Below are 12,354 nucleotides of genomic sequence, written 5' to 3' on the forward strand. Positions count from 1 at the left end.
ATACCAAGTTGTCACCCAATAACTATGATTTTATTTAGTTCATACAATTAAGGCTTTTCACCATTTTTTCGTGAACTTTACCCTCAGGTAGTTTGGATTAGGAGTATTTTATTATATTCTTTCTTTATAATTTCTACTCCTTGTTTGAAGAATTGGGATCTTGTCATTCCCTGTCTGGTTGATCCATCAGAGCGCTGTGTGTTTCTGCTCCCCCTTGCCCCAGTGACCTGTATGATTAACCTGTCGCCACCCAGTCACTTGGCTTAAGCATTTATCCTAGAATCTCCTGAACTCAGGAGTTTATAGAAACAGACCCATAGAGCATAGATGGGAAGGAAAAGGAAACAGGATGGTCTAGGCAGTAGGAAGAAAGGGACAAGAGTTTATAACCTTAAAATATGACTTTGATAGAGTACAACTGCTGGACTCTCAGGCTGTACAACTGCCTGGGTCCTGTCTCCCTCTCCCGCAGTCTTCAATCTTGGAGCCCTAATGATAGTTGAATCGAAACTCATCTTTAACAGATGAGTCGTCTGAGACATAAATGGGTGCCATGACTTGGCCAAGGTCACATAGCTGGTTAGAGACTCCCCAACTAGAGTGTTGCCACTTATCCCCCTCAACTCCATAAACTCAAATACTGCTCTAAGGAAATGACAAACACTGCCACATGGGCCTCAAGTTCAAATTTTGTGGGCCATCTCCCCCTCGGTCACCAAAGAGCCTCAAAAGCTCAAGCAATTCAGAGTCAAGATCCCATCCCCCAGAGGGCCTTTGAGAGGACTTTGTGAAGAACAAAATTCCACAGTCCTACTGTGACATTAGGTTCATAACATTTGGTCCCTAGACACATGGCACAATACCAAAATGCCCACTATTGAATAATACCTCAGTTAACCAGAATACTTTTGACAAAAGGTATTTCTGTTCTCACTTTGATTCTTCCTAGGAGCAGGGTTGATGATATAACGTCTGAACAAAAAATTCCATCGTCTGACGAGAGGACAGATGAGTTGAATTTGGGACTTCCCAAAAAAATCTGAACTACATGGGCCACACTTGGGGATGACCATATGTCCCATTTCAAGTTATAAAATCCACCAAAATCTTTCTCTTTTTTCATTTGCTGCTTAGTTCAATGCAATCTTTACCTTAGACACAATGAAAAAGTATTTAAGGAGCAAACTTATTATTTGGGAAATTTTTCAAGTGACCGTCATTTTCTTTGCAGGAATATGTTCCCTCCAAATCTGGTGGAAGCCTGCTTTAAACAGGTAAACACTCCACAGCCACTAATTCACCTTTGAAATTCTTCTTTGGAATACCAAACAATGTGGAACCCCTTTTTTATTTTGTTTCATTTTTTTCCATTTCTCTGCAGTAAGAAACTGCAACCTATCTTGCCAACCAGATAGAAAGCGCTAGGGTTTTCTGGGGAATTTAGGGCAGGGAGGGGAAGGGTGGCGCTTAACTTGTATTGAGGGCTTATTAGTTGCCAGACACTGTATGTCTTGCATACGAATAGCTCACTGAGTCTGTGTTAATTATTAAGAAGGCTAATCAGGAGACTCCCTCCCTCTTCCTGCCCTTACATCCCACACACAAAACCCACCAATCAAGCAAACTCCAATATCAGATACATTTACAACTTGCTTTAAAGATTAGGGAGATTATTCAAGTTTCTGGGTTTGATTTTAAGAATCAATGGGCTGTTTTTTAGAAGTCTGCAAGGGGTCTTGTGGATTCTAAAGGAGTAACCATATCAGAAAGGAATGGCATCATCATTTATTGAATGCCTGCTATGTGCCAAGCACTAATGTTATATGTAGTTCTCACCTAAATGTGATGGGTACCATTATCCTCATTTCATTGATGAGGCAACTCATCTGTGATAATTCAGAGAGACTAGGTAACAGGCACAAGATCTCACAAGCAGTAAATGGCAGACTCAGAATTCAAATCCGTTGTGTTGACTCCAAATTCTATCCGCTTTCTGCTCCAACATTCTGCCTCCTGGAAAGGGGTATCCAGGGGGAAGAGACACCTACCTGGAGGCTACAGTGAGGTCCAGTTCCTTTTAGTCCCATATCCAAGCAACTCTTGGCTCCTGTGTTGTGAATATAAATACATTTTACTATTAGGGGATAAAATTAGTAAAATTCATTCTAACCTCCCTTGAATAAAAAGACGTTGTTGCCTAATATATTAAAAGAGAAACAAACATTCTGGGTTAAATAATAGTTCCCCAACATTTCTCCAGCTGGTGCCACTTCACCCTTGTCATAAGTCCCTAACCCTTCAGTTTAGGATCCATAAAACAAATAAAACAATACCTCGACCTCGTGGAGGACCAAGTTTTATATATATGTCACCCTTTTTTTTCCCTTTTTAAAAATTTTATTGACTATTTTTAATAGATAATGCAGCACACACTGCAAAATTCAAACAGAATCCTTTCTTTAAAAAAAAAAAAAAGCTTAAGATGCCAAAATCTAACTTTCTTTATTCAAAAACAACTGTAACCGTAAATAATAAGCCCCTTTCAATCTGACCAGCCAACCCCAGCACCATAGTGCTGACTATTCCAGTTAGTCAGCTGGCACTGGACAACATCAAAAATGCTGATTTCTAGCAGCACTATGAAAAGTGCTGACTTGAGCAGATTTATTGTATTTGGTTTTGGATTGCATTTACAGGATTTTGAAGGAGAAGCTAATGTATCTTCCCAGATCTATTTGTCTTAGATCAGAGTGCAAATGAGGTTGCAATTTCTGTGTAGGCTACAAACTGTGTCTAAGGGGAAAGGTGAGGAGGCATAGGAAAAGCTAATCAGGATTGAAAATCTACCCTAGATAATCCATAAAATGCATGAGCACTGCAATGGAATAGAGATTGGAGAGTTGACTGAATTAGGACACAAAGAGGGGCCAGTTTCTTTGTTACTTAAAATTACCGGCAGTAGCCCTGATTATTCAGGGATGTGTCCACAGTATTGACAGCTGGCTGAGTCCTTGTTTGGGAATAGTTGTTTCCCACTGCACAAGAAAGTCTCCCATTTACTCTTGGTAGAGAAACGACCCAGCACTTCACGTACAGCTGTGCTTTCTTCCCCTAGACTCCAGATCCAGTCAACATCCATACATTATTATTCTCTTTGATGCTTTACTACCACCAACATGAAGACCAGGAATGCTGCTCTCGTTAAAATCATAGAGGGGGAAGGGGCCGGCCCGGTGGCGTAAGCGATTAAGTGCGCGCACTCCGCTGTGGCGGCCTGGGGATCGCCGGTTCGAATCCCGGGCGCGCACCAACGCACCGCTTGGCAAGCCATGCTGTGGTGGCATCCCTTATAAAGTGGAGGAAGATGGGCATGGATGTTAGCCCAGGGCCAGTCTTCCTCAGCAAAAAGAGGAGGATTAGCAGATGTTAGCTCAGGGCTGATCTTCCTCACACACACACAAAAAAAAAAATCATAGAGGCATGGGCTTAATTGTTTCATATGGCCACAGTAATATACTCTGCATCTTCTGTCTGGGGCGTCCATGCAGGAGCTATGGGGAAAAGACCATTTCTTGAGTAAGAAGAGAAACTTTTCTATAGATTTGAGACATGGGTTGTTATCATCAACTATTAATCAAGCACCTATTCTTAAGAATTGATATTATCAGGAATGCCTTGAAGACTGTTGTTTGGGGATTTTTCATTTTTAATATCTATTGAAACTCCAACTAAGTCTAGTCCCTGAAGGGCTTTGTTACTGAGCACCCTTATCCAACCTTAGTATATAGTACTTTAAAATTTACAGTATGTTCTCATGTATTCTGTTTAATTTGATTGTCACAACAACCCTAAGGTAGAACCAGCACAGTTATCCCTGTTTCTCAGCTGTGGAATATGAGAAGAAGGAAGTTAGGTGATTTGTCCTTGATACTATAGCATGATCCCATAGAGAATAAATGGACTATTGTGAATATAGTTTTTTTAAGGCTCATTATAGTCATTTTATTGGAGGTTTCAGAAGAAAGCAGAAGCACTTGTATATGTTTAGTCCAGCATCTTCAACCAGATAGCACTTTTCTATTGTGATTTGTTATGTATTTCAGTGTGTATGTGTGTCTGTGCTGAGTTAAGTGGTAGGGGTTTGTCAGAGATTAGATAGATGGTAGATAGATAGACAGACAGATACTTTCTACAACACTATTCTCTCACTATTATAATGTATATCATTATAATAAATTGGAACAACAGGAAAGTACAAAGAAGAAAACAAAAATCACCTTTAATCCCTGTCGTGCCTTTTCCTTTTAAGTTTAAAACCAACTATGAGAAGAGAAGCTTTACAGTGCCCATCCAGTCCAACGAAACGCTCCTGGGTGCTGTGATAAACAATGTGTCAGAGGCCATGGAGACCCTTACAAGGATCACAGAAGAGTTGGTCCCAGTTCCAGGGTCTGTGAATGGGGTCAATGCCCTGGGACTAGTTGTCTTCTCCATGTGCTTCGGTTTTGTGATTGGAAACATGAAGGAGCAGGGGCAAGCCCTGAGAGAGTTCTTTGATTCTCTTAACGAAGCCATCATGAGATTGGTAGCAGTGATAATGTGGTATGTATTTCCGTTTGCTATGTATGCTATATACAAGATGCTTATTGCCATCAGCATGTGTTCTGTACTGAGGAAGATGCCACCAGGCAGGATGGCCAATTGCAATGCTCTCAGGTGGGTAAGCACAAGAAAATCAATGACTTCCTGGGCCTGTAGTGGCCTTGAACCTATCTACTAGCCTCTCTTAATAAGTTTGCTTTCTTGTTTTTGAAAAGTATCAACTCCTTTACCCCAGTGCTAATGGGATCCCGTTCCTCATTCCTCCATTTTATATCTGTTTAGTTATTTATTCAATACATATTTATTGACTGTCTGCCATAACCAAGCATATAGTACCAGGCACTATGGATATAGCAATGAAGAAAACATACAAGGATGTCCTGGATCTTACATTCTTTTAAAGGAGACATAAAATAAACAAATCAACCATATGTGTTAGTCACAAGTGCTGTGAAAAAAAATAAAACAGATGGTGCACAAAGGCCTCTGAGGAGGTGACATTTTTTGCTAAGATCTGAATGTCTAGGAGAAGGCAGCCATACAAAATGCCAAAAGAAGAGTGTTTCTAGTAGAGAGAAAAACAAACATAGAGGCCCCTAGATGGTCAGAAAAACTGAGATCTCTTCTCTTCCACTTCAGCCCTAAGAAAAATATGTAAAAGGCATTTCTGCTGCATGTCTAAAGGACTCATGGGAAGTATCAAGCCACAATTTATAACAAAACTTCCTTCAAATAAAGTTGAGAGCAAGAGACAAAGGAAAAGACTAAATCCAAAGAGGAACATTGACCTTGGAAAGTAAACTCCCCCCAGCAGAGAGAGAACCCTTTGATTGGTTTAGGCCTCATGTGGGATTTGCTTTCCCTTTCTCCTTTATTCTTAATCCCGACTCCTTCTTGGCACCTGAGGCAGGAAATCATCCATTTCTAAGAAAAACACTCACCAACATGATTAAAAATATCCTTTGTCTTTATTGCCACTAAAGCCCAGAGAAATCCATTTTCCAGGAGTTTGTACAAGATGGATATGAACTTGGGCGCAAAGACTGATCAGAACGTGGTCTCCACGGGGGTCCCCAGTTGAAATCCTGAGGGCCCTCCTTTGAAATCCTGGCAGGGCTGAAAGTGGACATTTATCTTCATATTATTAAAATGCCTCCACCTTTCACCCCTTTTATGAAAGAAGCCCATTCAGGGCCGCTGAATGAACCTCACATGTAGCTTTTCTAGCTGTACCTTCAACATTGAGTTATTACATTTCTGAAAACAGGTACTCTTATAATTTCCTGGCCTCTGTTTTTAAAGGACTTTTAAAAGAAGCATTGTATTTTTCAATTTGAAATAAATCCTCCACAGTTCCCAGCAGACCCTTCTCCTTAAGGGGGATTGGCCTCTCTGTTTTTGGCCGCATGAGTTAGGTTGTAGTTTACAGCAGACATCAGACAAAGCGAGTTGAAAGCCGGCAGCCCGGCCTTTAAGCAACTGAGGTTGTTTCAATATGTACAAGTCATTTTGTGTCTCAGTAGTTCATTCTTACCGAGTCCACAGGGGAAAGATCACAAATGGCGGTAGCAGTAGTAATTAATGGCGGTAGTAATAACTTAATTAGAACCCCTATGTCCTGGTTGTGGTAGTACATACATGTACCTTGTTAACTTTAATAGCTCTCAATTTATTTTATGGTTGCCTTCTGTTTATGGCAAATGGTACTAGTTTTCCATTTGCACTATAACATAAAATTTCCTCAGAGTAAATTAAGTAAAAGCGTTTATTTGAAGACTAACACTAAGTAATATTGTAAGTGGTATGTAATATGGGAAAAAATAATAAAACCGGCCGTTCAGTAAGAGAGCTGACTGCACATCTAAAACACTGAAATGGCATTGTGTGCATCTTGCTTTAACATGGGAACCAGCTTTGATGTGGGAAATGCTCCCAGAAGTCTGGATGATGGTTTAGTGGATTCTGGCAGTTCAAAGCACTTAGCAGGGGAGCAAGAAGCAGGGGGAGTAGGTGGCATCTGAGGACCAGAAAAGAGACCCAGGTGTGGTGAAAGGAGAGTTATCTAGGAAAAAGGAGGTGGGTAACAATCTCTGTACATGCCTTTTTTCACAGGTTTAGGAGAAAAAAATTGAGACCCAGAGAAATTCTGAGTAAGAGTGAAGCCTAATTCTGCCATATTTATATTTAAAAAAGAAAAGAAAAAGTCTTACAGTTTCTACAAGTCCTGATAGTATCCTGGGCAGAAAAGTTTGGAAATCAACTCTCTGTCACTTTTTCTTATCACTTGATAATTCCTGTGGAATAGCTTGTTGGAAATCAGACTTCCAATTGTGCGTGTGTTGCTTCTACATAGGTACGCCCCTCTGGGCATCCTCTTCCTGATTGCAGGGAAAATTGTTGAGATGGAAGACATGGGTGTGATTGGGGGACAGCTTGCCATGTACACAGTGACAGTCATCGTGGGTTTACTCATTCACGCAGTCATTGTCCTGCCCCTCCTCTACTTCTTGGTAACACGCAAAAACCCTTGGGTTTTTATCGGCGGGTTGCTACAAGCACTCATCACGGCTCTAGGAACCTCGTCCAGGTATGTACGTATGTGTGGTTTACTCCTGTCGGAAAAATGTATCTCAGACTTTGCTTTGAACCAGAACCCTCAGGTTGGGAATAGGGAGAGGCATTTTTTCTGAGTTTTAAACTTCCAGGCATATGAATTGGCTTTTTCACTTCTGATGCTAATCAGACCTATTTGGGATTCAGGGAATACCTGGCTATGCACCTTTTTAGGGGACAAAATGGAAATCTGCTATCCTTTCCTGTCCTTTCTAATCTCCCTCTTCCAGTTGACTTTTGCCTGAGGGAGAGATGGCACAGTGACTCAGCACAGGCTGTGTGATGGGGAAATAATCACAAGTGATGCCTCACGAAGGAACCCAGAAGCAGGAGAGGTGCCAAATGACCCAGTGAAGGGACCCATACTGTCCCTAACCCTGATCTCCTATTTATATAAGTGCTGACTTAGTTCCCTTTAAATTGGGACAGGGAAGAGGAAGGAACTCTCTGTCCGAAGTACCAAACTCACAGATGCTGTCTGAACTATCAGGATGTCAGCTGACCTGCCCTGTTTTACTGTTCTCAGTTCTGCCACCCTACCCATCACCTTCAAGTGCCTGGAAGAGAACAATGGTGTGGACAAACGCGTCACCAGATTCGTGCTCCCAGTAGGGGCCACCATTAACATGGATGGGACTGCCCTCTATGAGGCTTTGGCCGCCATTTTCATTGCTCAAGTTAACAACTTTGACCTGAACTTTGGACAGATTATTACCATCAGGTACAAGGAAAGTTCTACACAACTTTTTCTTAAGAATGACTTTAGGGCCGCCCCGTGGCTTAGCGGTTAAGTGCGCGCGCTCCGCTACTGGCGGCCCGGGTTGGGATCCCAGGCGCACACCGACGCACCGCTTCTCCGGCCATGCTGAGGCCGCGTCCCACATACAGCAACTAGAAGGATGTGCAACTATGACACCCAACTATCTACTGGGGCTTTGGGGAAAAAAAAAGGAGGAGGATTGGCAATAGATGTTAGCTCAGAGCCGGTCTTCCTCAGCAAAAAGAGGAGGGTTAGCATGGATGTTAGCTCAGGGCTGATCTTCCTCACAAAAAAAAAGAAAAAAGAATGACTTTAAACAATGAGATAGTGATCAGGGATTGGGTGAAGCAACTGGTTGGGAAGGGGATCACACACAAACAGGAGGTTGGGGTTTGTGGGAATAGTTTTATTTTTGATATTTAGATATTTTTATTGGTTTTTTAAAAATACAGATGTGTACATTCATTAATAAATGAAAGTGTGTAAAGTAAAAAGTGAAACGTGTCTACCACCATCACTCCCATCTTTCTATAGGTGACCACTGTTAATTTTGGTGTATAAAGACCTTTTCCCATGCATACACACACACACACTTTTTTTTTGTAATTAATGAAATCATACCATACATACTGCTTGCCACTTGATTGATTTGCTTATTTATCAATATACCATCTAAAAGTATAACTAACTCATTCTTTTTAAAATCTGCAGAATACATAGTATGGATATTTCTCTTTTTAACAAATGTTAGACTGTACTTCAATTTTAAAAGGCATTAAAATATGTTAGCTTTTATTGACAGTATTAGAAAATAAAAATACACTTGAAAAACTGGATTAACATTTTCTCTTGGGTTAATTTTTAGGCAGTATAAAATAAATGAAAGACCACACTGATAAATAGGCTGAGAATTTGATTTTTGTGGACTATTTTTTGTGTGTGTGAACTATTTTTTTAACTATTATATTTGAGGTGTCTAGTGAAAAGTAATTTTCCCTCCCATACCTTCCCCTAATCTCTTAGTTTCCTTCTCCCAGAGGCAACCACTGTTACTTGCTAGTTTCTTTTATGTCTTTCTAGAGATAGTCGATGCATATCCATGTGCATATGTGAATAGAATTCCCTCTTTTTACTTACTACAAGTCAGTATGCACAACAGACCAATAAATAAGTGTAATGTAAAGTTGAAACCTCACGTCCAGATCAGACCCTGCTCTTCATTGTGTGCATGTATGTGTTTTAATTATTATTAGCAATTTATTTTCGAGATCAAAATAAGTTGGATTTTTTTTTGTTCTTTCAAAACTTTTTATTATAAAAATTGTCTTACATATAGGAAAGTTGAAAGAATATTATAACAAACATCCTCTACCTAGATCCAACAATTGTTAACTTTTTGCCATTTTTGTTTCCCCTTTCTCTTCCTCTGCCTTCGTGACATTTCACTTGTACATGATTCAGCATGCATCTCCTAAGAATAAGGGTACTTTTCTACATAACTACAATAGTAAGAATCTTAAAAATACTTCCAAACTGTCCAGCCTATATTCAAATTCCCCAGTTGTCCCAAAAATATCTTTCATAGCTTTTTCCCCAGACCAAGATCAAATCCAGACTTATGGCTTGCATTTGGTTTTGATGTCACTTTAGTCATTTTTAATCTCTATCAGCTTCCCCACATTTTTTTGTATGTGTATATATGTTTATTTAGAAATAAGCTATGTTAGACTATATATGTTTTGTGTTATTGGAAAATGATAATAGTTGTAGAATGCATTGGGATAAAAAAGATGAGGCCAATCATGGCCAGAGACAACTGGTCTGGGAGTTCTAGGGGCCCCAGGCCCAGTCTGGCTATACTGGGGCTGGGAGATTAGTACCTCAGCTCACTTGTAACCCATTCATGGGCATACCTTGGCATACTGCTTGAAAACCCCTGAGGTATGAAAAAGGTTCAGTTGCATGTGATAGAATTAAAAAATATTAATAACAATAACACTGACTTAACCAAGATAGAACTATACTTCTCTCATGTGGAGCAGCCTGCTCCACAAATCCTCAAGGCTGTAGGTGTTCTACGGTGTGAGGGACCAAGGCTTGCAGTTCCATCATCCCTGGGGTGTTGCCCTCATCCACGTGGTCCAGGATGGCTCATCATCACCTCCAAATTTTAGCCAGTGGGAAGAAGAGGAGTGGCACAGCCTACAAGTTGCTTGATCACTTTCATCCATGTCTCATTGGCCAGAACTTAGTCTAAGCTCCAAGGGAGGCTGGGAAATGTAGTCTTCATTCTGGGCAGCCACATACCAGCTAAAAATTCTAGTACCAGAGAATGGGAACAACATGGGGGAGCCAGGAACAGTCTCTGCCACAGACTTAGGACTTTATTAATGCCACTTTATATCTAGGTAATATTTTACTATTTTTAAAACATTCTCACATCCCCCTATCAAATAGGTATTTAACAAACTGAGTCCCAGACAGATTATGTGTCTTACAAACCAGGTCCACACAGCCTCCAGAAAAAATATTTATAGTGCTAGAGAACTTCGTTCATCAATCATTTTGTTTCTGAATTAATACATTTGATTTCATTTCTGATCACATTAATCATACAAGTTCAGTGTCTGGACAATCCTCCACTTGGATAGAGAAATTATTAGAGACAAATTATTATTGTAACTATACAGCATTTTATTTTTATTTTATTTTATTTTTTGTGTGTGAGGAAGATCAGCCCTGAGCTTAACATCCATGCCAATCCTCCTCTTTTTTGCCGAGGAAGACTGGCCCTGAGCTAACATCCATGTCCATCTTCCTCCACTTTATGTGGGACGCCGCCACAGCATGGCCTAACGAGCAGTGTGTTGGTGCGCGCCCGGGATCCAAACCCCAGCTGCCAGCAGCGGAGCATGTGCACTTAACCGCTACACCATGGGGCTGGCCCCTATACAGCATTTTAGACCTTATAAAATACTTTCAAGTACATGGAAAAGTATGTAGCCACCAATTTCTTCATTCAAAAATGGTTAAAATAATAGGACCAACTTCCTAAGGGTTGTTGTGAGGATCAAATGAGATAAGCCATGCTTAGCATATCATATGGCACAGAATATGCGCTTGATATATATCAGTTAATATGATTATTAGCTCAATGGGTGTTTTACAATCACATTTACATTTATCTAAAGCACATCTTCTTCTGTTAACTTGGCAAGTCAGGCATTGCCGCCAGGCATGTTTTGTAGGGTATACTGTGTATTTGGGGAGATTTCTACAAATGTTTTCTGTTCCGGGACTTCTTTTAACAGCATCACAGCCACGGCTGCCAGTATTGGGGCAGCTGGGATTCCTCAGGCCGGTCTCGTCACCATGGTCATCGTGCTGACATCTGTGGGCCTGCCCACCGACGACATCACGCTCATCATCGCAGTGGACTGGTTCCTGTGAGTATGCTCAGCTGCGTCCCGGCTCGCTGTTACAGGGGCCCCCATTGTCATTCTAGGGCACCAGGCAGCCTGGCACACCTGCCAAAAGAGCTCCGCCAGGAGGGGCAGCTTAGACTGTAATTAAATTGTCTTCATTGCTTGGTCTTTGCCGTTATCTAGAGACCAAGCCCCAGATATCATCACACTCACTTCCTTATCAGCCCGTGGGGCACATCTGGCTGCTACACTTCTCACTCCATAAAGCCATTCAAGGATTGGGAAACCCCTGTCTGCACAGTCAACCTAAATCAGCAAGGCCATTTCTGAATTGCACAACACAACCCCACGGCAGCTGAACAGAACAGCAGGCCTCACACGATGGCTCAGGCCCTTCCTCCTTGTGCTTCCCATTCCAATGGCGTAATGCAGCCCAGATGTTCCCATCTGAACCCAACAAGGAGAGGGGCGGCCATGCAGACTGTAGGAAGAAAGCTAGTGTCACTGTCTGGGAATTGATTTTTGGCTCTGGGGAAAGTTCCAAGAAAAGTACCTCTGACCTCTAGGGCCCGTCCCTCTGCCCTTTTCCCTCACCCTTCCAGCTGATAGTCTCTGCCTCTTTGCTCTCACAAGTTTCCTTCCACTTTCAAAAAATTTCTCCCCGGGATGCCCAAAGCCAGTGCCTAGAAAGACACAGAAGGTGCTGGAGTCAACACATGTTGACTTCACTAGATCTAATGGCCATGAGGAGTCCAACAGTATGCTCAAGGCATGATACGTAGGGGGAGGGTAATCAGTGGAGAGCAGGAGTTCCACAGTCGCTTGAATCTGTGTTTGTGTCCCTTCCCTGTGTGACAGTGGGCAGGTTACCCAACCACTCGATTTCCTCTTCTGTAAAACGGGGATGACAATGTCATCTACCTCCTGGTGGTGCTGTGAGGATTAAATACAATG

At 41.5% G+C, this 12,354-nt stretch overlaps 1 protein-coding gene across 3 annotated transcripts in view; it reads left to right on the plus strand.

The window, feature by feature from the left end:
* SLC1A3 (solute carrier family 1 member 3) overlaps window positions 1-12,354 on the plus strand; it is a 77,427-nt gene that overhangs the window by 61,860 nt on the left and 3,213 nt on the right. For all 3 annotated transcript variants that reach the window (XM_004422742.3, XM_087443201.1, XM_087443202.1), the window contains 5 exons: window positions 1,232-1,274; window positions 4,310-4,602; window positions 6,956-7,189; window positions 7,742-7,936; window positions 11,287-11,421. In XM_004422742.3, coding sequence (XP_004422799.1) covers window positions 1,232-1,274; window positions 4,310-4,602; window positions 6,956-7,189; window positions 7,742-7,936; window positions 11,287-11,421 — 900 coding nt within the window. The remainder of the gene's footprint in view (window positions 1-1,231; window positions 1,275-4,309; window positions 4,603-6,955; window positions 7,190-7,741; window positions 7,937-11,286; window positions 11,422-12,354) is intronic.

The sequence above is a fragment of the Ceratotherium simum genome, chromosome 18 (assembly GCF_057802395.1).
Source record: "Ceratotherium simum simum isolate JZ-2026a chromosome 18, ASM5780239v1, whole genome shotgun sequence".
Taxonomy (NCBI): Eukaryota; Metazoa; Chordata; class Mammalia; order Perissodactyla; family Rhinocerotidae; genus Ceratotherium; species Ceratotherium simum.